Raw genomic sequence first — 27,963 nt, forward strand, 5'->3', positions numbered from 1 at the left:
TCCTTACCAAGATACGGACACTTTGGTGAACCAAAAATTCCTGCGGAAACTGGAACGTTTCACAACTGATCGATTGAAATGCTTCGTTCGAGTTCGTGATGCCCCTAAAGCCACTCTAGAGCAATCGAGGGTTGCTTCAATGCAGCAGCCCCGCAAAAAAGCCACATAGCGACCGATAATAGCCGAGCTGGACGGGCCGGGGCCCGAAATCGGTAATGTAGCCGAAGTTCAAGAGGGCCTCGAGTGGGACCCACTCACGTTGATGGTTTCAATTGCGTAAAATTTCAACGTTTGCAGTCCAATCAACGCCCATGGCGAGCGGGGTTACACATTAATCGCGAGGGGTGTGCCAGCTTTTCGTGACGTATTTTAGTGTTAGATCGTTTTGGTTCGGTACTTGTAGCTTTTTTTTTTGTTTGTACGACCGTAAAACCCGTAAAACGGGGCCCCACAAAGCGGTGGCACTTCCTCGGGGGTTGCGCCAATGAATCATAAACTGGAGCATCCCAAAAACGCAGGTGGCCGCCCGGTGTGGTGCGGCCCACCACAAGGACATTATCGCGTGGTGCCGTTCCATTTTGTTGACCACTTTCCATCTCTCTTTCTCCGTGCAGTCGCTGTGTTGATCACCCGTTTTAATGTGAAAATTTTTTCGATTTCCTTTTCGGTATGCGGGAATTTGGTTGGATCCGTTTTTTTTCGGTTTTCTCCCAGCTTTCGCAGACCAGCCACCGAGCATAAATTGTCTTTTGTTTACATTACGTTCGAAATGAGATTTTTCTACGTCCCCAGCCCCAGCGGGCTTTTCTTTCGATCGCCGACCAGAAAAAGGACGATAATTTTCCATTTCCCACCGAACGGATCCCGCTGGGCCTGGGCGCGGGGTGTGGTCAGTGTGCCACCGTTAGTCCGTTGGTGCGTTGATTGAATTATCTGACAGCGGAAGGGAAAAAAAAATGAGAGCGTGCATGAGCCGCTTTTCCAGTTCTCGTCCGACGTGCGATAATTGTGTCGCGTAATGGTCTCCCAGGTGGTGAGTTATGTCCTTGCTTGTCCGGTTATTGCTCACCGGGGCGCGTTGGGAAAAGGATTTCGGTTTGGGCCGCCCGCGGTTTTGACCACCGTTTTAATTTACATTTTCCCCATTTTCTCTCTCCCGACAGCGAGGAAGCGACGAACTACTGAGCCAAGCAGCTGTTATGGCGCCAGCATCGGACAACAACAACCAGGATCTCGCCACCAAGAAAGCCAAGCTGGACAGCACCAACACAGTGATCGGTATGGGAATCAGTAAGTGTACATACTTTCGCCGTCGTGGTGCCGCACATTTCACTCACTGGCGCCGGTGCCCCGGTTGGGGACTCTGCGCCGTGTTCTATGCACGGTTTTGTTTGAGCTCGCAATAGAAAAGTACAGACCGATTGGCCCCACGGCACCAGGGGAGATAATTAAATAGGACCGTTGCGATGCGTCCGTTGGCCCCCTTCCCAAGGCCCCTGAAGGTTGCTCGTTGAGGTGGAAAATGAGGAAAATTTAACACAAACTTCGGTGCCCTGCCCGTGGCAGCTAAGTGTCCTTTGATGTCCGCCACTCGTTTCTTGATGATAGACAAACAATAGGTGAGAGCGCGAGAGAGAGAGAGAGAGAGAGGTAAAAAATGAAGCGATAAGCCCTGGGGTCGGTCGCTGTCTGCTCGCGGCGTCGACAGCGATGGTTAGCCATTTGCGGCGCCTGCAAGGTATGCAAACCGGAACACCCGGTCAAAGAGACAAACATTAAGATTCTATTTGAAGATGATAATCTTTGTCTTTATCCGCCGTCGTCGTCGTTGTTGCCGCTGGGGGGGGTTCTGCACAGAGGGCGTGGTAATGATCCGTGCGCTGATCGGAGGATTCCCTGGGCCATACGTAACCTTGCCGTTAGTCTCGGGGAAGGTAGCCTGGGAAAGCCCGTTTACCACGCCACCACACCATGTCCTGAGGCACTCGGGCCAAACTACAAACCTCTGCCCGCACGCGCGCACACATACACACGCGCGCTATGTGTGTATCGCCGCCGGCAGACTTTGTGGTCGACAGTTGTCGAAGGGACGACGGAAGACGAAGCATCAGATAATGTCAACCCTCTGGCGTACAGCCGTCTTTAGCAAGCTGTTATCATTTAATTTCCAGTTCCAGGCTCACCGTAGATCGGCCGGTCTGGGGGGGAAAGGGGCCAAGAAAAGTTGGCCGGCCATAGAGCCCACGCCGGCCCACATCCTGCAGGGAAAAAGGGGTTTCCTGTGTTGGCCCGGTCGGGTGCGTCGAAGTGGAAGGCCATCCACAGGCAGGCCGCATTGTTCGGGCCGCTGAACGGGGAAGATAAAACTTTTACCTTTAAAGCCCGGTGCCGTCACCCCGGCGGTTCCCCGCAGGCCCTTCCGGGCCGGGTGGAGTTAGAAGATGGTAAATGATGTTTTATTCATAGACGGCCCCTTCGACAGGAACCAGTTCCAGTTCCGGCGTCAGACTAGTCAGACCCCGGTCCTGTGGCCCACTTACAGCGGCGGTGTTGTAGACAAATAAATCAAAACTTTGCTTCCCACGGTCGCTGCGTTTATGATTGTGCTAATTTCACTTCAGGGCTCATCAATATTTATTCGCCCGGCGTTGAGGTGAGGTCCTCTGGCGAGGTCCCGGCGTCATCCGTCTGTGTTGTTCCACATCGCACCCCATTCAATTAAGAAAAGAGTACCTTCAAATCGGTCCCTTAATCGGGGAAAAACACAGGACATAAGACAAGGACATTCGAGTAGTGGCCCCGTATGGGAACCGGAAGCGAAGCCAACCACCGTGATCGATTCGAGGGGGTGGTTTTTCAAAAGTTAATTTATTTCACAATTGAAATATTCACGAAGCCGACAAATTGGGTTTCCGAGCTCCTGACAAATCCCTCACACGCAAACGCACACAAATCGAAAAAAGTCCCAGCCCGCCGCGGGGACATTTCACACCGAATTACCCCGTACATGTGGGATTAGAGGTGTACTCATGGGACTGGGGCCACCACCCACCACAGGCGAGTTGAAGTAATCATTTTAATAAATTATATTAATTAAACGATAACATGGCCGCACGCGTACCGCTTACCCTGAAGCCGATTGGGGAGCGATTTGCGATTGGGCCCTCTGCCCCGCGTAACGCTTAGTGACAGTTAATTAGCACATCCAGGCGTGCACAACACTGACACGCCTCATCACACTACCGCTGTGGCCGTGGGTTTGTGTGCGCTGACTTCCGCTTCGATTAGTGTCACCACGAGCCGCCTCGCTCCGCCACTGAGCGCTGTTCCGATCGCCCGCCGATCATAAAATTTACCACACCAATTTGTTGCATTTTGAACGGATTTTATAGCGCAAACTTTCGCCACTCGAGGGGCGGCTTCGATCACCATGTACTGCGTGTTGCCTAACTTTCAGGCGCACTGGGAGCCCGCGGGCGATGTATGGGAATTCGCGTGCGTAATAAGTCGCTAGTCGCTGGTCCCCAGAAACCCCATTACCGTGTAGACACTTAACAAGATTGAGCAATGGCGCCGCGAGTGCCGTTAACTTAAAAACGCATTAAAATAATGAGAGATAGAGAAAAAGAAAAGCTCCTTCATTTCCATGAGGGCCCCCTGGGACGAGTTGGGAAAGTTTTCTTCTCCCCGGTTTTTTCCCCAATTTTCTTATGGCCACAACTTTTCACTCATCGCTAATATTTATTATAAATCATCGAACTTTTCCTTCGATTCCCGGAAGACGGGAAGACAGAAAACGACGGTGCACGACGTGCAGGCACACTTCCGGTTCCGGTTCCGGGTTGCTGCCGGCTGCTCGCCTCACACGAAAAACGCGCGCCAACGAATCACATTTATCTCCATTTTGCTCAGCGGCTTTCGTGGACCACACGGCCACTCGGTTACACGTGGACCTATAGACGGAGCTGAGAAACGAGCTGAAATCATTCATTACGTCACGTCTATCCCCGGTACCCGCCCCAAACGGGGCAAGAAATCGCCGTCAAGTTCGATCTGACTGAGTGGCCCCGACCTGTGGCTCGGTGTTTGCTTTCCACTGGATTCGGTCCTGTCTCTGACTTCTGTTCTTCTTGCTCCATGGCGCCTTCTCGTTTTTTGGTCGAGAACCTGTTACGGCTGCTGTGTCCGTCCATCCGAGTCGATCCTCCGAAGTCGGTCCACCGGGCAATGGGAAATCAATATTATTCACTTTCAGTTTTCACCCCAAGACGGATGTCTCGTGCTAGTGATTCCCGGATAGTGGTCCTCTGTGCCGGGTACTTCGGAGAACTTTTCCGAAAAAGTGTTGCTCCCTGCCCATCCCGTTAATTGATTACTGCACGACGGCACCGCTCCGCGTGGAGTTAAGTTGCGGTCCTGGGTGCTAGCCACGTTCTCGAGTTTCTGACCAGGAGCGGTTCGGGAGCGAGAGTTCGTGGCTGAAATTTCACCCCACCATAAGTGGGCTAATCACAAAAGTGTGTGTATTTGTGAGTTTTGGTCTCATGATTTTATGGTCTCTTCGCTTCGATTTTTACGCTCGATCGAGCGTTGAAGTGAGCCTGTCGGCGGAGGTGTCACGGGCCGCTTCAGGGCGCAAATCAATAATAACTTCATCAAACCACAGGCAGGCAGGCAGGCGAGACTGGAGGAGGGCTTCGGGCTAATCATCGGATGCCATCGCTCATTACGCACGAGTATTTGATTTAGGGACGATACGGCCACGATCGGGGTGGAGAGTTCTCCGGTAGGCTTTGGGTGAAACTTGTTTCCCAATCAGCTCGGGTCCATTTCATTACTTCCTCGTTAATTCGTGGACGGCTCATTTCGGGCGCCATGACCTCCTGGTGTATGTGAGTAGGTAAAATATGTTACACGTCATTATTTAGCAGTTACCCAATGCCGGCGCATAATGGGCATCGCTAATGGTAGCGGGCAATCGATAGCGATGACGGCCGGACATCCATCACACCTTCCTGTTTGTTGCTGTCGCATTTGGCGTCAATTGCGTGTGTAATGTTTGCATCATAATGAAATGAGGACCGGGGCATGTGTGAAATCTGGCAATTCAATGCTGCCCGTACTATAGCTGTGGTAAAGGATATTTTTTGTGTAATTTGGTGACATGCAGTGGTGTGTGGCATTAGTCGAAATTGCTGCTGATTAAATGACGTCTCTGCAATCGCTGATTACCCATTTCACATAATCGTTCTGCGTTGATAACACGACCTAGGATGGGTACAGCACCCTAATGTGAGTTCCCATCAACAGGACCCCATCGTGATGTTGAGTACAATGTCACCCCTTTTTATAAGATTTGCTATAAGCTTGGCACCTTCACCTTCGGTAATATCATCAAGCCGGGTAGGGTCCAGCAGGGCGACAGTCGAAACAAATTTGGTTTTCTTTTCTTTTGTGCCTTCTCGAGAAACCCTTTTTACCGCCACCGGGCCCTCGGGGCCTCTGGCGATAAATTGAATAATCTTCAAAACGCGTCCATCACCACCGTCGGCTCGTCGGCTTCTACCGTTTCCGGTTACACACGTGGCGCCCGTGCTTCGATGAATCATTTTTCTTACCGAGCGCCGACCGACCACCCAACGAAGGACATTTTCGGTGCCTCTTTGGGGGGTGATCCTTTCGTCCGACGCCCGCGGCCAAAAGAAATCCCAAATGACTTATGATATCTAATCAAAGGGCCCGTCGTCACCGGGATTCGCTTCACCGTTTGGGTCGGCCCGAAATGTGTGGCCACAGGACATCATTAAAAATAATCTACTACATCCATCTCTATTCAGTCGGGGCTGGCAGGGTGGGGAAGTCATCACTAAAGGCTGGAGGCTCTGGAGGCCACTATCCTCGGTGTACCGATCCCGTGTCTTGTGTTACGACGAAGAAGTTGACGTGCAAAGTATATTAATGTACATGTATATTGACTGCATTCTGTCATCATGAAGCAGGTGAAAGCATAATATCCCATTATGTTCGGTTCGCAGTTTAAGGACACACTTTTTTGGGCCATTCAAATGATGATTTTATGCTACTAACCGGTGTTTCTTCCGGTTACGAATCATAACCGAATCGTAAAACGCGGAAGGATAACGCCATTTCTTTCCCCCCAAAAATCGGTACTCCGCGAAGGATTAGTGCGGACTTCCTGCGTATCCCAAAATAGGACGATTATATTTCCTCCGACCATTTTCCAAGCCCGATCTAAAACTCGGCAAAACCATCAACAATCCGTGCTCCGGACAAACGCTCGCTAATTGTCGTAATTTAAAATCAATTAAATTATTGATCATTTAGTCGCGGCACAAGCTGACTACCAGGATGTTCCCGACAATACACCCCTTGCTTCGGTCCAGCTTCATTACCGTTACCCGGGTGTATCGGATGGCGTTCAATAATTCGAGAAATGTTCGAAACGCTGTAATAAGATCGGAATGCTCTCCGAATCACACTTTATGCTAATGGGAATGATTATGCTTTCGCTGGGCCAATTCCAACCCCGAAGCGAAAGCCGCTCCAACGTCGGAATGCCGACAACCGGGGGGGAATATTTTTATGGAGCGTTGTAAAAAGTATTACCACTCTTTATGGGGTGGACGGTCGTGCTGGAGTGGCCAGCCTATTATGGATCATAATTTTGTCCTAAAGTCCCCCAGTGATGCTGAGGCGCACGACGCGAAATTTGATTGTTTTATGTTTGCTTGCACGCTCGGCATTAATCCGGTTGCTTTCCTTTTTCAGCGAAAACATCGCGCGTGGTGCACATCCGCAACATCCCGAATGAATCGAGCGAGGTGGACATTATGCACCTGGGCCTGCCGTTCGGGCGCGTCACCAACGTTCTGGTGCTGAAGGGCAAGAACCAGGCGTTCATCGAGATGGCGGACGAGACGGCGGCCTCGGCGATGATCAGCGTGTTCCACACCAACCCACCGTTCGTGCGTGGCCGAACGGTCTACGTGCAGTACTCCAACCATCGGGAACTGAAGATCGACCAGAACCACGCAATAGCGGTGAGTGGCTGCGCCTGCGGTGCGGATTTCGCCTTGCGAGTCCATCAGGTTTACTGTGTCCATTTTTCGTCCCCAAACAGAATGTCACGAATGCGCTGCAGGCACAGGATCTGACGCAATCACCGACCGGATCGCCACTACCGCTCTCGATCGACCACACCAACAGCAACTCGCAGAATTCGGCCACCAACAACTCTAACAGCACCACCACGACACAGAGCAGCGGCGGCGGTGGTGGCGGTGGTGGCGGCGGTGCCCCCAACACCGTGCTAAGGGTGATCGTCGAGTCACTGCTCTATCCGGTCTCGCTTGACGTGCTGCATCAGATATTCCAACGGTTCGGCAAAGTGCTGAAGATTGTCACCTTCACTAAGAACAACTCGTTCCAGGTAAGAAGTGTGAACCAGTGCTCTCTACCTAACCGACCTAACCACCGGTTCCCGGGGTCCTTCTCATCGCAGGCTCTCATACAGTACCCGGACGCACAGACGGCGCAGAACGCGAAGCAGTCGCTGGACGGGCAGAACATCTACAACGGCTGCTGCACGCTGCGCATCGACAACAGCAAGCTGACGGCGCTGAACGTGAAGTACAACAACGACAAGTCGCGGGACTACACGAACCCGTCGCTGCCGTCGGGAGAACCAGGTAGTGACGTTATTGCCAGTGCCGGCGGGCTCGTGTCCGCCAGCGACCTGCTGCTCCTTGCGGCCGGTCAACGGCCGCAAATGGGCCGCGATCGACTAGGTAAAGCTCACCTTTGATGGCTCCAGAAACATTCGTGTGTCGATGTTTTCGATGTTGTCAAATAGCGTGCAACTTCTGTGTAATAGTCAAATTAGACAAATCTCCCTACTTTCTAGTGAACGGCCTAGCGACGCCCGGCGTTATACCGCCGTTCGGACTCGGCATCGGAACGCCGGCCCTCGCCAGCGCCTACGGGGGCGCCCTGCCCAGCCTGAACGCGTTTGCGCTCGCGTCGAACGGAGGACTCGGCACGCCGAACCCGGCCAACGTGCGCGGACTGTCGAACGTGCTGCTCGTGTCGAATCTCAACGACGAGGTAACTCAGCCCAGACCAGCCAGATATACTATATGCCGCAACCTACTACCTGCATCCTGTCTCTCTCTCTCTCTCTGTCTCTCTGTCTATCTGACTCACTATACTCACTATCCTCTCTCTCTTTCTCTATCTTTCTAGACTCTCTATGCATAGGTCCCTATCTCTTGAAGCCTATCTGTGTGTTTATCTATCGATTACATGTTGTCTTTGGTCAACTAAAGCTCTCTCGCTCTCTCTCTCTCTCTGTCAAATGTTTACTTCAAAATTGTGCCCACCATTTCCTGTCTGTGGTCCTGCCCTCAGTTCATCAATTCCATCAACTCTCTATCGGTTTTGTTTCTCTCTCTCTAAATGTCTGCTTGATTTGTTCCTTTTCACACTCTGAATTTTATTTGCTTATTCACAACATCAATTCCTGGTACTCTTTCTTGTTTTGGGTTCTGGATGTAGCTATTTTCTTTTTGCTGGTGTTGGGTCTTCTTGTTTGATTGCGCACATTCTTTAGGTTGTAAGCTTTTCTTTGAGATAATCATCAATTGCTTTAAAGGGGGGGCTTTTGTTCATAGTTGTATGATTTTGGGTCGGTTTTTGGGGTATAACGCTCTTTGTTTCGCTATTCATTACTTACAATTTCATTGGAAGCGATTAGTATTTTCTTTGCAACGCCGTTCTTTATTGGTTTCTCCAACAAACAAACGCAAACCATTGTCAGATTTCATCTGTATGCAGATTGCACATTAATTATCATTGCTATGGCACCCATCCACTGTCCACTGTCCGGTCGATGTTGCGTTGCTGCTATTTGTGCTCCGGTCAACCCTGTCTATGCGTTCCTTCTTTTCCTGCGCTCCCCGCTGCTATGCTACGATGTACGCCTGTTGGACCACCTCCTGGAAGCCTTTAGCGTGGGATTCCAGCTTCTCCCTAGCGCTCTAGTGTGCTCAGTTCTGTGCATTCCACTTTTTACTCTTGTTTTCTCATTTTTTTTCTCTCGTTCCACGTTATTAGTTTCATCTTTCCGGCTTTTCGTTTCTCCGACATTTTCTACAAAGGATCCCTTTTCTCTTCCGCCTGTCCGCACCTCAAGTGCCGTATGAAGCGAGAGACCGATGGCACACCTCTTCCATTCGGCATCAATGGCCACGAGCTAGGAATGGGTCAACAATTTCACTTTCCCGTTGCCCGGATAGCCAATCGGATCGGGAAAAGCTGATTTAAGAGCCTTCATCCGAGTCATCCTACGAGCTCAGCTATGAGTGGTTGAGAAACAGTCCGACTGAATGGAATTAATTATCGTTTCGTGCCCGACCTTCCTGCTCTGCTCAGGCAACCAGGCGCCTCCATGTGGACGTAGAAGCCCCCTGTGTTTTCACTAACAATCGGATCGAGATTCAGCCGAAGACAACGGCGGATCAGTTACGAAGCTAGTTTATTTTTCTTCGTTAGCGCTGTAATTACTAGCCCAGCAGAGCGTGCTAACGGAAATCTAATAGGGCTGATAGATCTAGGGCTCTGAATTGGCTATTGATGGTAACAAATGTATCATAACTGGGCTGATGTATTACAAAAAAGAACATTTTATTACAAATGCACTTAATGTGCAACTGTGCCCCGGTTGAGGACCTGGTCGCAAAGGCCGAGCTTCAGACAATCCTACGGATGACGGTTCTTTAATTAATCATCTGGCGGCATCATTTACATTTGAAATTGCTACTCGCCAGCGCCAGTCCGCGGTTGTTGAATGCTTTTGGTATTTGGTGATGTAACTCAAGTCGGAGCCGGTTGCCCTGGTTTGCTGTGCAAAACTTCGACCGTGTGCAGATTTGCACGACCTGGCCCCGGAATAGCAACGGTGCTAAGCCCGTTTGTCCTGCGATGACCGGAAAGAGCCGTTTCCCTTTCCGAGAGCCCACTTCATCATCAGTGGCTTCGAGCAACAGATTGAAGACGTTTGCGTTGATTTTTTCCACGTCCTGAATGGTGGTTCGGGGCTCTTCCGACTGTAGCCGGCACGGCAACAATACTGCAGCATCGAAAACCGCACGCTAGCAAGAGCAATGGCTTTCTTAAGTTTTCTTTTACGATTTGCTTACCCTCTTATTGTCCGGAACGCCCTCAGCTGCGACCAGTGAGGTGCGGTGGCAGTCTATTTGTCTGTCAAGCCAGACCGGCCGTACTGCGCTCGGTAGATGCTTGCAAAAACCTCCCAGAATACTGCCCTTTTTCAGTGTCCCGGTAGAGCTCTACTGGGGGGGCTTGTGGTCGTCCTAACCGTAGCCTGGTCAGTCGCAGCCTCCGCCTTGTGGTCCGTCCGCCTGGGCGGCACTACGTTCGCCCGGCGTCGGAGCTGTATTATTGTGGAATAAATTATCTTCTTTTATGGATTGCGATTTACATAAACGATCCCCTCTGGCGCTCCGGAGCGCAAGGACCAGGGATTTTTTTTTTTTTTTTGCCGTAGACCCTGAGCTCGTCCTTCTCGTGCACCGGTCGCCCGAGAGTAGCCAACACACCGCAACAAACATCTTTAACGCTCTTTCTCCGGTGGCGCCAAGGACCCAACTTTTCCACTAAAACTAAAAGGAGATGAAACTTCTCGCTAAGAAGACTGCCCGGCCCGGCGGAAAGCGGATCTTTTCAGTTACCGCAGGTGTGCGGATGTCGCGCGGCCAGGAAAGTATTGTTCCACGAAGAAGCCACAAGTTGCTGGCGCTGCTCTCGGCCTCGGTCTCTCTGGGGCGATGAAAAAGTTGGCCGCTGATGGGCCGGCAGGAAATGGAACGGAACGGTGCGACGAAATAATATCTTCGCCGGGAACGTTGAGCGCTGGGCCGCCGGGCTTCCAATTGAAACGCCACCCGGAAGCCGGCCTGGACGCCGATGCCACGCGAAAGAATGATGGGAATTCAACCACGAATTGCAATCATTTTTATGGTTTTAAAGATAATAACCGCCCGAAAGCGGGGCCCGAGAAAAACGGCCCCGTTCGGTGTCCTTGTGGTTGGTTGTGACACATTTTTGGGACCAGGCGCTGCTGTCGATTCAAGCTGGAAATTTGGTTAATTTTCTTTTCTTGTTTTGCCACGGAAGCTGGCCGGATCATCATAAACTCGGCTAAGGACTAACAAGTTCAAGCGTACCAGATCGTCGTTGTTTGCGGAATGTCTTTCAAGTTTAATGGCATGGTCCACTTATTACGGACTTTATTTGAGAAGTGGCAAACATGCAACAGTTTGAAGCTTGGATTAGAAGTGTGAGCTTTGGGCATTCCACGGATAATCCACTCGCTAGGCACTAGAAACACAGAACAAAATTACATTCAACCAATAGCTGCGCCGCTTTGTATTAGGTGGCCTGTTCGTTCAGCCAGAAAACCCCAGAGCCTTCGACCGTATTTTCCAACTCAGTCCTCACAGTCCGTAGTTTCTCTTCAACTATTCCCCTAGCTCTTATCTTCCGACTATCAATCTATGTCTCCTGTGTATTACACTTTCTCTTCCATTATTACAACTTCACGCTTTTCCTGGATGTTTCTGTAGATTTTTACAGGATTCGCTACTCACCACCTAACACCGGGTGTCGGTGTGTGTTTTCGATTCCACCACGGTCGGTAACACAAAACACAAATCTGCAGCGGCGTTTGCAGGTCCGAAAGGGGTTTTGGGCCCACTCATATTCTGGTGGTTCTAAAGCACAGGGCAACACAAATTCCACAGCAACAGCCAAATGACCCATTGTGAGCCGCGTGAATGCAACATTCACACCAGCCGACCCCGTGTCGTTCCGGGCGTGCTAATGTCGTTAGTCATTTTGAAGTCGCTGCTTAGCTCTCCTGGTGACGTTGATCTCACCGATCCGTCCCGAAAGTGGCACCCTCGAGCTCGCGTTAATCGCGTGCTGCGCCGGCGATAGAACACGCAACACTCACGCCTCCTGCTGTATCCTCAGTCTCGGGATCCTGGCACGGTCCGCCCGATCGATTCGAGCCCCAGCGAAAGGTGGAAGACGGGAAACCGGAGCACGGACGCGTCGACCCCGTCCGTGCTCACTTCCGGTGACTCATTATCGTTTATTTTTATTACGTTTATCCCTTTCGGTGCGACGGACGGAGCAGCAGGAGCGTCCATTAGCTTTTCCTCTTCATTATTTTCGCTCGTTTTTGCCCGTTTAAAAATTCATTAAAACCACTACAGTTCATCTTGCTTACGGCGGCGTGGTCGTGCCACGTGGCCGCCGTTTTTTGTCCTGGAATGGAATCCTCCGAGCGCTGGACGCACAGAGAATGTTGGCGAAATGAAACTAACGGTCGCCCTCGAGGAGCGCATCGTTCCGTCTTTCGTCGGGCCAAGGCGAACGGTGGGAGAAGAACCGTTGGGCTAGTGCCCCCTTTCGCTTCAGGTGCTGCCGTTCCGGTTGTGTCTCCAAGCTGCTTGGTAGCTGTGTGAAGAATTGAGCAACTCAACTCACCTGTTTGTTGTAATAGCGCTCTACTAAACCGTAATTCCGTTGTACGTTATCCTTTACTGTATTATTATGATTATTATTGCTGGTTCTTTGTGCGGTCCCAAGCGCTGTTACCGCGTGTTGGGATCTTAGTCTAACGGTGGTTTTGGGGAGCTGAGTTTAAGGACCACTTGTAACCCACTTGTATCGGTTTCGGTATCATTTCCATTGTTTCTACATCTAACGCAACTACGTACACCAACTCTATGTGTCTCTACATTTTGTGCACTGCCTCTATCTGTGTGTCTATCTAGTTCTACTATGACTGTGTTTCTCTATCTATTTGCTCCTCACCTCCTAGATACTCTTCTGTCTCTCTCTACTCCTTCTGTCGTTCTATCATCTATCGTCCTCCCTGCAGCAGCTCCCAGCGATCCTACGGATCGGCGTGCACTTTACATTACCACCAGACGATTGTCCTTCGATCCCGCCCATCTAATTGGCTCAATTTGGAGTCCCGATCCGAACCTTGATTTCCCGAACTCAGCCTCCTTTCCTCTCGGTGCACTTGAAGTAAACATTTTCCAAAGAATATTATAGAAAGAAAACCGTTTTCCAAACATTGGCCCTGACCTAGCCGGATCTTTTGCCGGTTCCTTCCTTCCACGTTTCTGTCTCTCTCTCTCTCTCTCTCTCTCTCTCTGTCACAAACACACGCACACACCATACAATACGAGTCGGATGGTGGTGCGAAATGTGCTACTGTTTGATTCATCCTAACCCGATCCCGTCCACTTCTGGGCCGGATGAATCGCTCCCAAATTGGCAGGCCGATGGTGCATCCATCGTACCGTGTGTCCCCGCCAGATCCCCCCGAATCCCCCCGACACACCACCACCACCACGAAAGAAATGTTTCTCATCTGCTAACTGAATTTTTCTCTATTTTTCTTCTCTTCTGTAGATGGTCACGCCTGATGCTCTATTTACCCTCTTTGGTATGTCCGCACACACATTGACAACACACACACACACACGAGACGAACCCCACACATACACACAGACCACCACACAGACACACACACACACACACACGCATACAGCACCACTCGCCATCGCCTCAGACCCAAAAACAGAACATCACAACATTTTATGATTTTGTTTATTTTAGCCGTTTGTCCCATTTAATGCTTTCGTTATCATTTTTTGTGTTCACTTTCACTCTCTTTCTGCCTTTCTCGCTCCCTTTCTCTCTCTCTCGCTCTCTCTCCATGTCTCGCTCCATGTTTCTCTTGTTGTCGCGCTGAGCTGCAAGTTCCAACCGCGTGTTATGCGTAACCGGGTTTTCGTTCGGCGTTTCCGCTCCGGCCCATGTGTCACGTTTCGCGTGGGCCGCGAGGCCGCGATGCATCTCCACCATCTGAGAGAGACGCCAGACGGCCACAGGGAGTGAGACCATTTTTTGGGCGAAAGATTGTTTTCCGCAACGTCCCAAACTGTTTCGAACAAAGTTTTTCGTCCCGGCGTAACACGGCACCGATTAAATGCTTCCTGGCGAGCAGGCGGGCGGGCGGGTAGTTGGGTGGTCGAGGCCCGTTTACTTCATTTCCACTTGCGCCAGTTCCGCCGGCACCGGCACCAGTTTGCATCCATTCATCATTTCTCGGTTTTATTTCAGATTATGTTTGCGTTGGTCCGCGCACCGAGCGCGTCAAAAGAAAGTTCTTCGTGGACCGCGTCCCGGCGGTCCCTAAACAGTGTCAAAATGGTGTCCCCGTCTCACGGCCCCCGCCTCCGTCAACCTGCATCATTTTCCATAATCGTTTGCCCGTCAGCTGGCAAACGTCCTGGCCAAACGCGCTCTTCTCGCCCACCGAGCCGTCGCCGCGCTGTCAGTTGGTTGTCAAATTTAGGGCCGGATCCTTCGCCCACAGCTCGAGGCCGGCTTGATGGCGGAAAAGCATCCGAAGACTCTCCGGGGAATATCCGGATCCGGATCCGAAATGTATCATCTCGCCACCCGCCTGGATCCGCCGCTTCTCGGCGCCCGAACCGAGCAATCCTTGCCAGGGGCCCCCGGGGGCCCTGTACAGAACGGCTCGTTAGTTGTGACACACACCGACACAGTGGCATTTCTTATTGCCAACAGGTTACCCCGGGCACAGGGCTCCGCTGAGTCTGTGGATAAGGTGGAAGGATAAGGTAACTTGTTATTAAAGGCACACTTGTGGTGCTTCCCACCACCGGTAAGAAGACGGCCTTATTTCCGGCTCCTCGGGACGCTCGGGCAATGCAAGATTATGCGCAGATCCTTGTGTCTCAAATCTTCCACTTTTTTGAGTTTCACTCCAAACTCCTATTGACTGGAAACCGTACACCTGAGATGGACTGGCGTCACTCGCGTCATGTTTTATTCGTTTCCGTTTCGTCGTAATCCTTTCCCGGGAAGCCGCTCGGTCGCTCACATCCGCAGGTCGAATCGTTCGCACCATTGTCAGATGGAAATTGAATTTGAAACGGAAAATGGAATATTACTTTCGGTAGTTCTTCGCGGTTGGCCGCGCTCTCGTCGCCTTACCCAAAAGCTCAGCACACACTTATAATGAGAACGACTCAAAGGACAGAGAGAGTGAAAAAAATGTAATCGGGTTGTGTGCGCCTTAGCCCGCCAAAATGGATATCGGTGCCGATGGCGGATGCGCTTCGTCGTTATCGGACGGATGGACGAGGAGCTGAATTTCCTTTTAACAGAAACCGAACAGATCTGTGAATCTGCCGCGTGCTAACCATTCCACATTTCTCGTTTCATAATCGCGCTCCATCTTTATAAAGCCCGCCCTGCGTCCCCTCAGTATAGTTAAAGAAAATATCGAAGCTCCCGGCCGAAGGAGCTGAAGGAAACCTATACCTTAAACGGACGTATCAATCGTGCACCGAAAGTGCAGATCAATCGGCCGACGCCGAGTGGTGAATAAACTTTGGAAACTTCTGCCCGCTGCACCCGGAAATGCACCGGACCCAGGAAAATACTATATTCACAATCTTACCAATTACGGAAACTTTCTCCCGCTGTCCCAATGCGTCTGGTGTGCGTTGTTGGGTCCGACAGTCGCAACTAATGTCGAAAGCTTCCTCTCGTCTGGGACCGGCAGGACTTTACATCAAAACTCACTTTCTGTGAAGAAAGTTGTGCCCTAAAACTTTGGGTCGTTTGCGAAGGCACACACAGGCGATAGATAGCAAGTTTTGCAATATCAGGTCCCACAAGGTGGCCACCGCTAGATTGGTCGTGGTCGGTGTTCATATTTTTGCTGCGATCGGAGACCTTCTCGATAGGTTAACTTATTTGCCCCACCGGGGCCCGGCAGGCATCCCCGGTTCCCGGACGGAAGTGATTCGATCATCGCAATGGTGCACTTGCGCTTGAGTTTGATTATGGAAACTTTTGCCCACCGATACCCTTGTGCTCACCAATCAGCCTGTTCCATAAGAGCTGGTTCCGTTTCTACCGGTGGAACGGTGGGTTTCTTCTGCCCTTCTGCAAGACCGCAACATTAGCGTATTGAAGAGATTATAAACCCGCAAAACCAAACAGAAAAAAAAGAGCTGAAGCCAACATTTTCAAACCGATACGGCACTGGCTCCGGGTGTGCGCCAATATTGTGATGCTGATGCTGTTTTCTTAAGACCACGCTGCGGAACGAGCAAAAGGACGAACATCTGACAACGCACAGCACCCCGAAAAAAAATCCACCGTCAGCAGTGACTGCAGTGTCATCACTTTGAGCGGCCAACAAATTCCTATGGCGCGCTGGCGATAGGGAAAATGTAAATAAAACCCAGCCCAGCGCAGCGCGGCGTACGGGGTTCCGAAAAACTCGACGACTGAAGGCTTTTTAACCTCGCAAAGGCAATTCAGTTTTATTTTTTCTGCTGCCAGTTCCGCTAAGAAATGGCCACAGTATCGCATCCATCAGAACGCGCGCACACGGATCAACATTATAATGATGCGGTGGCAACAACGACGACGACGATGATGATGTTTTCGAGTGCCCCCCAAAAGGGACCGCTTGTAGCGCAATGATTCGATGCGCCACGTTAACCAAGAAGGAACCGGAAATTGTGGCGGAAAAACTACTTCCTGCCTCTGGGTCCCAGCAACGATTAACGATGTTGCCATTATAATGTAGGCGGCTGTTTCTCTATTTTTTCGCTGGGATTCCCCGTTCCAACTGCCGTCAGGTTATGTTGGAGCGTAATAAATTACGCCACGCCGCCAGCGTATGTGTGCCGCTGACGGTTGCGGAACCGAAGAAAGCTACGGCAGCGACGGCAAGTCCTTAAACTTCCCGACGGTGGTTGATTTACTGACTGGCATTACATTTGAATGATTTCCTTTTCAAATTTATGTTGAAGCAGTAAGTCCCGGCGGCGGGTGGCGGGTCCTCAAAAATCAATGGCTGAATAGCTCGATTAGCAGCCGTACAAGTATGTGGAACCGCAGTCTGGAGGAGTAATCCGCCCGACGGTGGCATCTGTTGCACTGGCCTCGGTGAGCGTGCTTATCGGGTGCCGCTTTAGGAAAGGAATCGGGTAAACAGAAGAGCGCTCGTGTCTTGAGTCTTCGGTCTCGTCGACGGTAATCGACAGCAGACATAATCCGTGCATTGTCTTATCAACGCTCGGGATGTTGCCACACTGCGAACGTAGCGGTTTGGCGTTTGTTGTCACTAGTAAATGGCGGGTGCTTTGTGATAACTCCCTCACCGTTAGTGGCTCGTCTGCGGTGCTCGTACGACCGTGTGGATCACGAAACAACCACACGTATCCTTCACAAGACAGCCATTCAGTGTGGGGTCTTGAGTAAGGATACAGCGTAGGATGTTGATATAATTATTTTTAAAATCCCTCAATTATTTTTAAAACTGAGGGGAGTCGTACATCGCTTCTCGAAGGACGAACCATCACGTAGAACATTTCAATTACATTGGTTCGCTTGATGGGAACTTACAGCAGGACACGGTTTAGTAAAAAACAAAAATTGTGGGTTACTGAAATATTTCACATGAAATATTTCTGCAGCTTAAGAAGCTGTCAGTTTGCTGTTTCGTATCGCCATTTAGTGCTTCTCGCTTCACACTCGCGCCTTTTTGCCTCAAAAACGCGAGGATTCCTCGAATCGCGTCCAATTTCGTACCCAAACTCCTGCGGCTGAGGCAAATTTCCTCTTAGCTAATTACACCAGCCTGCCCGCCCGCCTGGCCAGCATCTTTCCGTCGTGCTGCAATCTCAGCTCGGGAGGGCGTGGTTTCGGCTGCGGTTCCAACGAGGCGGGCAACCGACAGGAGACAGAAACGATTACGCTCCGTGAGGCGTAATTTCGATTTCAACTCACCGGAACGACCGGGGACACCGAGCCGAGGTCGAGCGTCTTGCGGCCCTGTCCCTTTCCGGGCGCCGCCGCCACCGTGGCGAGCAAACCACCGAAACAAATTAATCCTTCGTCCCGTCCGAGCCGAGCTCCGAGCTCGGCCGGCTGCTGCCCAACTTTCTCCGCGTGTGTCTCGGTGCGGGCGCTCGGTTTGTTTGCGTGCGCCCGTGTGTCCCGACGAAACCGTGCGGCGATCCTTTTCTAATTACCGTGCACGCATTTTGGGCACCAAGCGGGATCCGGGCTGTGTGTGTTGGTGTTGGTGGTGTGTCATAGTACCATCACTTCATAAATCATTCATAGGAACCCATTCAATTCGCGATGGCCTAATCTTTCAACTCCGCGCGCGCACATCCTTCCCCCGGCAGGCTCCCTCGGGCTTAGTTAATCTTAATTTGTTTCGATAGCTATCACGGGCTGGGCGGCGAGAAGTGGCGCTGGCGGCAGCACACAGGGATAGGACAAAAAGGATACAAAGACGGGGCCGATCGGGAGCGTACGAGATACGGTGGGCCCGCCAGGGATTTAAGCTTCGTCCTGCCACGGAACGGAAGGACTCCGCCGAACGGGTTGGTCTGTGTCTGCGCTGCCGGCATCGAATCGGAATCGAATCAATTTATATAAATTTGCACGTTCCACGGCACACACCGAACGGTGGACCGCACCCTGCCGGAGTGCATCCGTGTGCAGCATCACCAGCGCTCCGGGTTTTTTGCTACCGTCCGCGTCCTTGTGTATGCTTCTTATGCGCACTCCCAACATTCGCCCCGATGGGGGCAGAAGATTGCCCGGGACCGGGGCCCCACATCGTGTGTGCTGCGGTCGAATGGAACGGATTATGGCCCGGAGCCGGAAGACGCGAACCGGCCGTGCTCCGGGTTTGCATATTTCGGGTTTTCGCCGGGGCACATACGCTGCGGCGAAGGTGAACTGCATGTAACAAATCCCTTTGTTGCCCTACGGGATGCGCGGGGTCGCGGGCTGCGAATATTCGACTGATGGACGGACTGGTCGTCCCGGGAGCCATTTTTACCCAGCAACGATCGCGACCGCCTTTCGCGGGAAAATGCACGTTGCGAACGGATTTTAAATTGTATGGGCACTCCCGGTGTGGCCATCCACCCGAAAAAAAAAAACGGGTGGTCGGGTGGTCTGGCGGGATCACGGTTACGGTCCACACGTATCCCCTTTTCGGCCGGTGCCGACGTGGGCAGTGCATTATTCGGTGCACTCAACGTGATACGGTGCGCAAAAACGAAGCTGTGAATGGTTTAATTTATCTACCGCTTTTCTGTGAAGCGTTTCTTTCGGGGAAAGAGTTCTCCGGAGTTCCGGGCTCCGGTTTCGGTGGTGTTTGCTTGCCGAGATAATCTGTCTACCGGCTTTTTTTTTGTGGCCCGACCCCGGTGGCTTTGTTTTTGATCGCCAGTGATTGTTTTTGGCATTACCGTTGATTGGAAAGCGATTTGGAAAATTTGCAACACGCTTTTCATCATCTTTCACGGTAAAGTGTTTTTACTTTTCTTTTCAAGTTTTCATCCCTTTCCCGACCTGATCCCAAAGAGTGATACGAGGTTTTTGCCATTCGAACGAAAGTTGTTTCAATCGATGGTTCCGCTTTCAGAAGGGATTGCATTTTTTCTATCAATCAGCATCTGTAGCAGCTTCGGGTAACATTATTTGAATGGAAATATGCATATTTTATTTCAAAGTGAGCTTTCTGTTGTTTAATGATGAAAATTTTTAAGTAATTGGCTCTCGATATGTTGGTAGAAAAACGCGTTTCATCAACAAACATTTGGAGTAATGAAAGGGCCCAATAAACAAAATAATGCTGAGCCTGTTTTTGAACCCTTTTTAGGTTAGGAGATACAAAGTAGTCGCTAGGTGCCAAATCAGATAACTATTCGTAAATTTTGGACAATTTCCCCTTCAATTTGTCTAAGTCTTTGCTTGGTGGCATATTGTTTTCAACGTCTACCATAATACATTCTAAGAATGTTGATTTCTATTGTAATTTTTGCTACTACTTTAGTTTAATTTTTTCAAATATTTTCTCATTTTGTTGTGACAAGTAACACTTGATATCTTAGATTGTCGAAGACTAATTTGTTGTGCTTCTCAAAGCGATTGTTGAAACGATGATCAATTCTGGCGCCTTGAACTTCATTGGAACATATTCTTAGATTCATTTTAGGACCAAGCCGTTCTTGACCAAGCCAGCAGTTTTGAATAGAGTCCGTGTCTCAGATGCTTATAATTTCTATTATTTTTTCTTTATTATTTATCAGTCTCAGATGTTATAATTTTTCCCTGTCAGTGCCGTTCATTATCTCAGCTTAGGTTGTAACTATTACGGCACACGCTTCTCCACTACAACACGAACCCCCGCCAATCTCCGGAGCATAGAGTTGAAGACAAAACTTAAAGAGGTTGACAATGACCAAACACACTTTCGCTCGATTATTTTGCGAAATTTACGTGCATTTTCCAAAACGGAAAAAAATGGAAAAGCCAAACGGAAAGTGGCGAAACCTTGTCTCCGTTCGCCGTTCACTGAACTTTTAATCTTATTAAAATGGTGACCCGCTGCCAAGCTGTGCAACCTTGCAAAAAGCACCCGTCGGATCCGGCGGTTAACGTGATTTCCCCCTCGCCCGTGCCACGTCCCTTAACCCACGGTCAGCTTCGTCGTCGTCGTCGTAACACCTACCCGACGGGCAAGGTGCACGTCGCCGGCAGAAAACCCTCTTTTGTAAATTATTGATTCTCAATCCTTTTATCAACACATTTTTCTTTTGTGGAAAACCAGTGATCCGCTCGCGGGACGGGCGGGCAGTGGGGAGTGTATTGAAAAATCGTCCTCCGGATGGGGGCCAACTTTTCATTTTTTTTTTCTTTCTGTCAACTCCGCTCCCGTCTTGGGTGGCGCCCGAGATACCGAGTCTGGGGTAAAGGATTTTCGGTCCCAACGATCGAACTCACCGAGCTCGAGACGATGTCCATATGCTGTGCTGGGGGTCGCGTCCACCCGGCGGTAAGCTGGAGCAGAAAAGGAGCCCACAGAATGGAACGAACCACACGTGAAGCGGCAACGATAATAATAAATGTAATATGGCAATAGCAATAAAAATATATGTAGGTGCCGGGGCGAGAACTAAAAATGTGGCCACGCGCACACACACGCGCACGCAACCGATCCTTTGGTCGAGACGGGGACGAAGACGAGGACGGGGCAGTTCCTTGCCGCAGGAGTCGGGAATCAGAACGGAACCAGATTTTAACGACGCCTTCCGACGCCGTGGAGGAGTTCTCCTGCGCCAGGTCGGTCGGCTGCGGGCCACAGACAGCTTAACAAATGGCGACGAAATGGAAAAGGTGTCCTCAAGAAGCACAAAAGTGCAAACATCATGTGTACACACGCCACCCACCTTCCATCCTTCGATTGTTGGCTCGCGTGTGTGTGGCTGTGTGTTTAGTGGCACATTTTTGTCGGTGCGCACACGCTAGTGGCCACCGAGCACCGAGCACCATCAGCACGACCGACCCGAACGCGACCGCCGGAAGGAAGCGCTCGAAAAGGAAACGACAGGATGCAGTATTTAGGAGTGCTAACAGGTTACTTCCGCCAGCCCGGACCCGAACGGGTGCGACCTTTGGCGACCTGCTCCAGGGGTCCGTGTTCCCGGCCAGGTGTTTTGACCGATGGTAAATGCTTCCATTTCCGCGCCGTCCTTTCGCCACAACGGCGGGGACATGTTGAATGGAATTTTCTTCACTCGATTGCGTGCCAGGGTGCCCCGTGGTGTCCCGTTCGGCCAGCAGGGCACCACGCTAGACAGTGCGCCTTAGTGTTATGCACGGTTGGCACGGAGAATGTGCAACTTTCTCGTCGGGTGTGTTGTTTACCTTTAAAGTTGCCAGAAAATCCTTTGTGAAAACATTTACCACCTTGCGACACGCACAGTGCGCTGTGCAGAGCAGGACAATAGCTGATAGTAAAATGGATTTTCCCAAGCACGTTCAATTCATTGCATCGCAAATGCATGCGACGCATTAAAAGACCATCACTGAGCGGTTCCCCGCAAGCTTCGGCCAAAAATGCTGGCAACGGTGGCAGATATTTAATTTCTTTGGAAACGTAACCTACAATACGAACATCAGTTCTTTGAAGTCGAATGCTGGGTAACCAAATGATTTGATTTTAACTTTGTTAAATGCATTTTGAGAGAGATTTTGGTGTGTTATGTTGTCACCATTATGATTGATTGGCTAAGAAAGTCAACTTTCAGCTAGCAAAAGCCCCTTGAATGGGTAAAAAATTCAAGCGACTTTTTCTCTGATCGACCGTCCTCAAGGACTGAAGGAAAGCCAACAATTCTCTGCGACAATGCACACAAAGTCTGATCCAACATCAACATTATTAGTTAGACAATTACATTAAAATGTCATCTTTGCAATGAGCGCTTATTTGATACTAGCGAACCAGTGCTGATAGAACACCTTAGTATACTGTTTATGCCTGTGCATGTTGGAGAATGTTGATACTCGATTCGTTCGAAAGGTAAACCATCGATTAACGCACCGACTCTCAGGTGCATTTGAAGAGAAATTATCTGTAGAATTCCGTTGGAATGAATGTCCTCATCGACTGATTGACAAATGAGGTCCTGTGACGACGACGCAACAAAACCGCCAATCGCGCCCGAGTCCTGTTTGGGAAATCGTGTTTTTTGTTTTGGTTCCACTAACTCTCTTGAATCCACGGGTCGAATGGTGATTATGGGATTAAGGAAACCTATAAACCGCGGCGCACATACAGACACGCAGACACGCAGACACCGAAACCACTAGGAAACTAACACACAAACACAGCAACACGGAGCAATGAATGAATGAAGGTCAACGAATCGGCAAACGGATGTGCCCTGCTCGGGCCCAGCTCCCCTTCGGTGGTCATTCTTCATTAGAATTCACAATTTGATGAACAGTAAAACAAAACGCTCTCAAGGACGGGGAAATTGACTAACTTTTCGTTTGTTTTCTTTCTCCAATCCATCCATGCTTCCACTTCGTTCCCTTGCACAGGGGTGTATGGTGATGTACAACGTGTAAAGATTCTCTACAACAAAAAGGATTCAGCCCTGATTCAGATGGCTGAACCCTACCAGGCGTATTTGGGTAAGTAGCTGCTGTACGGCCGAACTGTATGTATTCCTTCTCAACTCACCTGCATTCTCCGGCGCGAAACTTTCACCAGATTCCGGTTCGAATGGCCTGTCGGTCTGCCGAATAAACATACGCGTTCCCAAAGCTGGTGCCGGCTTGCGGTTCGGCACTTCACGGCAACCAACTCCAGAACCAACTCTCGCTCTCTGTCTCTCCCATTGAAGGGCTCTTTATTTTCGTGAGTTTCCCGGTGTTTTTCGTGCAAACAAACAAAAAGTTTGGAGCTTAAAAATGCACAACCGACGACGCTTTAGTTCGGCGGGCTTGGCTTACGCGCAATAAATCTCGTTGTAAATAAATAATCAACAGGAAGATGCCGGGCGCATCCATACTGACTGACCGTACATGTGTGGGGCACCGGAGCCCACATATTCCATGGGGCTGTGGTTTGTTATGGGCTTACACTCAAAGGCAGGACCACCTGGAAAGAGAAAGAAAATACGCAACTACCGTTGGGTTTTCCGATAAAAGTCGGTAACCGAAAAAAATGATGAACCAACCAATGGTTGGTAGCGTCTTTTTTCGCGTTCCGGTTGGCGTTTGCCCGGACCACACCAGGGCGCCGAGGCCGTTTTCCAATTCAAAAATTTCAGAAAAAAAACAAAAAGTACTTCCCAGTTGAGTTCCCGGCCCGGAGTTTCCGCAGCTTCCAACCGACCGGTAGCTTGAACCGACACATCCACCTCCACGGTGTATTTATCGATCCGGTGCGTCGGCTACGTCTGATGAAGCTGCCATTTTGCGTCCATGACTGACGGCACTAGGTGGAAAGTTACACGTGTTTTTTGCACCCCTTACGTGGGCTGCTGTCAGAAGACGCGCCTTTGTGGCCACCGTGCTGTGTTCCACCGTGAATATTAAATAATAATTGGTAGAAATGTTTACAACGTGGCCAGCCCGCCAGTGTTTATCGACAGGAAGTTCCCGGTCGGGCGGGCGAGCCGGAGATACTATTTGTTTTGCAGTGGTCTGTTTTGTTTTGTATGAGTTACTGTTTCCCCTTTTTCGGCACCTTCATTTGGTCTCCCCGTTTTTTTCTTTGTCCGGATGGAGCGCCCGGTCCGGATTCGGACAGAATCCTACCGAAGCGAAGGGTAGGCGACGAATAAATTCATTTGTTGATCACGGCATCCGTCGGCCTTCGAAGCATACCGGTCTGCGTGCCGGGCCGCTGTTTTCCGGGTTTTCCCTGCCGCCTGGGTTCGGGCCTGACTTTCCGTCCGAGGGTTGCCCCACGAAGCCCAACCACAGGACGGTCCCGGTGATGGTGGGCCCGGAGATGGAATCTAAATAAATAAGCCGCCCGAAATTGAATGAGTGAATGAAAAGCTTAACCGAAAACGATTACCTCGACCGGGTTGGCTTCGGACCGACGCGGTTCCGGTGCCTTCCAAGGCGTGAAAGGATTGTGAAGGTTGCTGCTGAGGGTTTGCGTCCGAAATCTAGGGCTGCCCTTCGTGGAAACACCCTCCAGCCGTTCTTACCGTAATTGGTCCTCTCTCTCTAATATCTCTCCTTCTCTCTCTGTCTGCCTGTTGGCCGATCCACTTTCAGCTATGACCCATTTGGACAAGCTCCGTATCTGGAACAAAGCGATCCGCGTGATGCCGAGCAAACATCAGGCGGTGCAGCTACCGAAGGAGGGCCAACCGGATGCCGGCCTGACCCGCGACTACGCACAAAATCCGCTGCATCGGTTCAAGAAGCCGGGCAGCAAAAACTACCAGAACATCTATCCACCGTCAGCTACGCTGCATTTAAGCAACATTCCGTAAGTATTGGCCACGCCGTGCAGGGGTTGGGATTTGGCCCCTATCAGGTCTCCCAAGACCTGCAGACTGTAAACTTCTTCACCTGCCGTTCGAGAAGGCGCTCGTCTGCTGTTTACCATTCGACCGCCGGAAAAGTTCCTTGACTTGGCCGCTGCGCTCTAGTGCAGCCTAGTCCATCGATGAGTGAGGACGAAAGCGAACGCAGCGACCCGCAGCGGGACCAGAAGATCACCCAGGGACTTGATAAGATTTTTAAAGTTGTCTACTTTACGCAAACTTTACCCCATCTCCCCAGTTTGCCCAGACGACCCAGACCGATTTAAAGTCGGAGTGGCCAAGGGACGGCACTTCCCGAAGGGTGGCGGTATTAGGGGGCAAACAATGGACATGGAAACACTTTTATGCATAATCCACTTCAGTAATTTTCAGCGGCGGGGGCCAGCTTTGCCTGGTGTCTCCTCCCAGCTGCCTCAATGAGTATGTTGGCAGAAACGGAATTAAAGCTTCCGCCGGTACTCCGCCGTTCCGGCGTTCCCGGAACGGTCCCGGCAGTTGGATCTCGCAAATTGGACGACAGCGAAGCGACAGTACTTTGCTGTAACTATTAAAGAACTTGGTACCGTGCCGGATTACTCGCTCGCTCTTTCTCTCTCACTCTCTCTCTCTCTCTTGTGCTCTCTTTCCTAGTTAAACAAACTGTGGGAGTCTGCAGACTCGCAGGTCCTCGTAGCAGGACGAGGTGTCGAGCGAAGAGAAAACAAACTTTTAATTATCTTCCTTCATCCATCCGCTGGGCGCTGGGGCTACAAACCACAGGGCCACAGCGGTGTCCACCGGCGTATCAGGTGGTCGCAGCTTAGCCTTACCCATTGCCTCAGAGTTTTCTATGGAGTCCCGCAGTTCAAACGGAGTGGAGCATGACGGCGCGCTGATTGCCGGAGCAAAAAGGATAGATTTTTAATCCTTTTGTTTGGCTTAGCCTTTAGTCCTGAACCCAACCCTAGACCGGGGACCTGGTAGGGCCCCGTCCGGTCGCCGCAGGACATGGTCGATAAATTAACCATCGCCCAGAGGAAGCCGGCCGAGTCCCGGCACGGGGCGACAATCATAACTGGGCTCGCTCCGTTATGCCCCCCCAGAGTCCCCAGAGTGACACATGGTGGAAAGGGCGAGCATGAGGCACCTATCCGGCTCCGGATGGAACTTTGTACTAGGTGGAGGCCAACGGAAAGATAATTGTAACTAAATAAGTGGACTTGAAACTACCCTCTGCTATGGGGGGTCACACAAAAGTCACACACATGGGGACAGAAAGGACATTGCCGACCGGGCAACCAACCAGGGATTGGGATTTTCACTCTCGTGGAATTCCGCCTTACGCCGGCCTATACCCGGTGCCATTCAACTGTCTGGACCCCCTGACTGTATGAAGTGTTTCATTCCTTGCCCATTCACCGCGCGACGCCTTCACATAATTACACCAAATGAAAGCGGTAATTCAAAAGAAAACTCTCCACCCCGCCGTACGGGTCGGGGTAGTTAACTTACCGAACAGGGCGTGAAAGGTCTCTCGTTCCCCATTGAGTGACTTTTTTTTATTGGTTGTGTCCTTTCACGCCCCGTGCGCCATTGGAACTCCGACATCTGGCGGCATCCCGCGGCGTCAAGAACTAGAACTTCGCTGACTCTGTGACACGTTGGCACGCTCGATTTCATTCGCCGCGAGTAATTATGATAATGTAATTAAAGCAAAAAGTGGCTCGCCGTTCGCGGGAAGACCTTCTGCGCGGCGTCGAACGGGTTCCAACACAGTGGCCATTTACCGGGGATAAACGTGGACGAAAAGCAATCGGAGCACTTTCTAGCACCTTTCTGGTTTTATTGATTCTATGTATACACATTCAATTGGCCAACTAATACCCGTTTTTTCTGTCGCGATCTACAGATCTACCGTAACCGAGGACGAGATCAAGGAAGCTTTCACCAAGAACAGCTTCGACGTAAAAGCTTTCAAGTTTTTCCCGTAAGTAGCCCCTCAGATTTGCGCCCCTTTTGGATCCGACCTGCCTAATGCTTGCCTCCCCGTGTTGTTTGTTACAGGAAGGACCACAAGATGGCCCTCATACAGCTCAGCTCCGTGGAGGACGCCGTGTGTGCGCTGATCAAGATGCACAACTACCAGCTGTCCGAGTCGAACCATTTGCGCGTCAGCTTCTCGAAGTCCAACATCTAACTGCGAGCGCCCGCGCATGCGAGCGTAAAACATACCACCACCCCACAGCTGTCCGTTTCCCCCAAATCACCCCCTACACCGGTGGCCGCTCCCGCCACCCCGACGGCAGCGGCCCCGGCATCCCCTACAGTCCCGCCAGTCCCGCCACAATCAACCTCACCGACGCCACCGACGGTGGTGGAGGCGACCACGACCAGCAGCATCATCGCCACTGCAACCACCAGCACCGGCACCGGCACCACCAGCACATCATCGGCATCGCCTTCCTCCTCAGCGCTCGCACCAGCAACGGCCACTTGCTCCTCCACCGCATGATCGGGCAGCGAACCAGCCGACGGCACCGGACAGTGCACGCGGGAGCCAGTCAATGGGAAATAGCCAAACACGGAACAATCGATACCAGAAACAATCATTCAACCACAGCCAACCAACCACGGTAGCTTGGCGTCGCGGCGAGCGCTGCGAATACGAATTTTCATCTCGGCGCGAACAACAGGGAATATCTGCATAATTAGGACCGCACAATACCGCGCCCCGCTCCGGGGCGCAACATCCGGTGTCGCGCACGTAGGGACGCAGTGATTTTGACGAGATTATAGTAAGACGTAGGCAATGTTTGTAGTGAAAACATCTGATGTTGTACTATCATTACACTAATGCGTGGCGGCGGCGAAACCTAAAAACAAAACCGTGAGAAGGAAGAGGAACAACAATTATCATTAGCCGATAAGA

At 50.9% G+C, this 27,963-nt stretch overlaps 1 protein-coding gene across 1 annotated transcript in view; it reads left to right on the plus strand.

The window, feature by feature from the left end:
* Positions 1 to 27,231, plus strand: part of LOC131212262 (polypyrimidine tract-binding protein 2) — a 131,445-nt gene extending 104,214 nt beyond the window's left edge. The window contains exons 2-11 of the mRNA XM_058206055.1: positions 1,164 to 1,290; positions 6,790 to 7,052; positions 7,142 to 7,450; positions 7,523 to 7,808; positions 7,925 to 8,124; positions 13,531 to 13,564; positions 23,086 to 23,178; positions 24,781 to 24,997; positions 26,944 to 27,021; positions 27,099 to 27,231. Of these exons, the coding sequence (XP_058062038.1) occupies positions 1,164 to 1,290; positions 6,790 to 7,052; positions 7,142 to 7,450; positions 7,523 to 7,808; positions 7,925 to 8,124; positions 13,531 to 13,564; positions 23,086 to 23,178; positions 24,781 to 24,997; positions 26,944 to 27,021; positions 27,099 to 27,231 (1,740 nt within the window). The remainder of the gene's footprint in view (positions 1 to 1,163; positions 1,291 to 6,789; positions 7,053 to 7,141; positions 7,451 to 7,522; positions 7,809 to 7,924; positions 8,125 to 13,530; positions 13,565 to 23,085; positions 23,179 to 24,780; positions 24,998 to 26,943; positions 27,022 to 27,098) is intronic.
* Positions 27,232 to 27,963: the final 732 nt, after the last annotated feature.

Source organism: Anopheles bellator, chromosome 2 (assembly GCF_943735745.2).
Source record: "Anopheles bellator chromosome 2, idAnoBellAS_SP24_06.2, whole genome shotgun sequence".
In the NCBI taxonomy this organism is placed as follows: Eukaryota; Metazoa; Arthropoda; class Insecta; order Diptera; family Culicidae; genus Anopheles; species Anopheles bellator.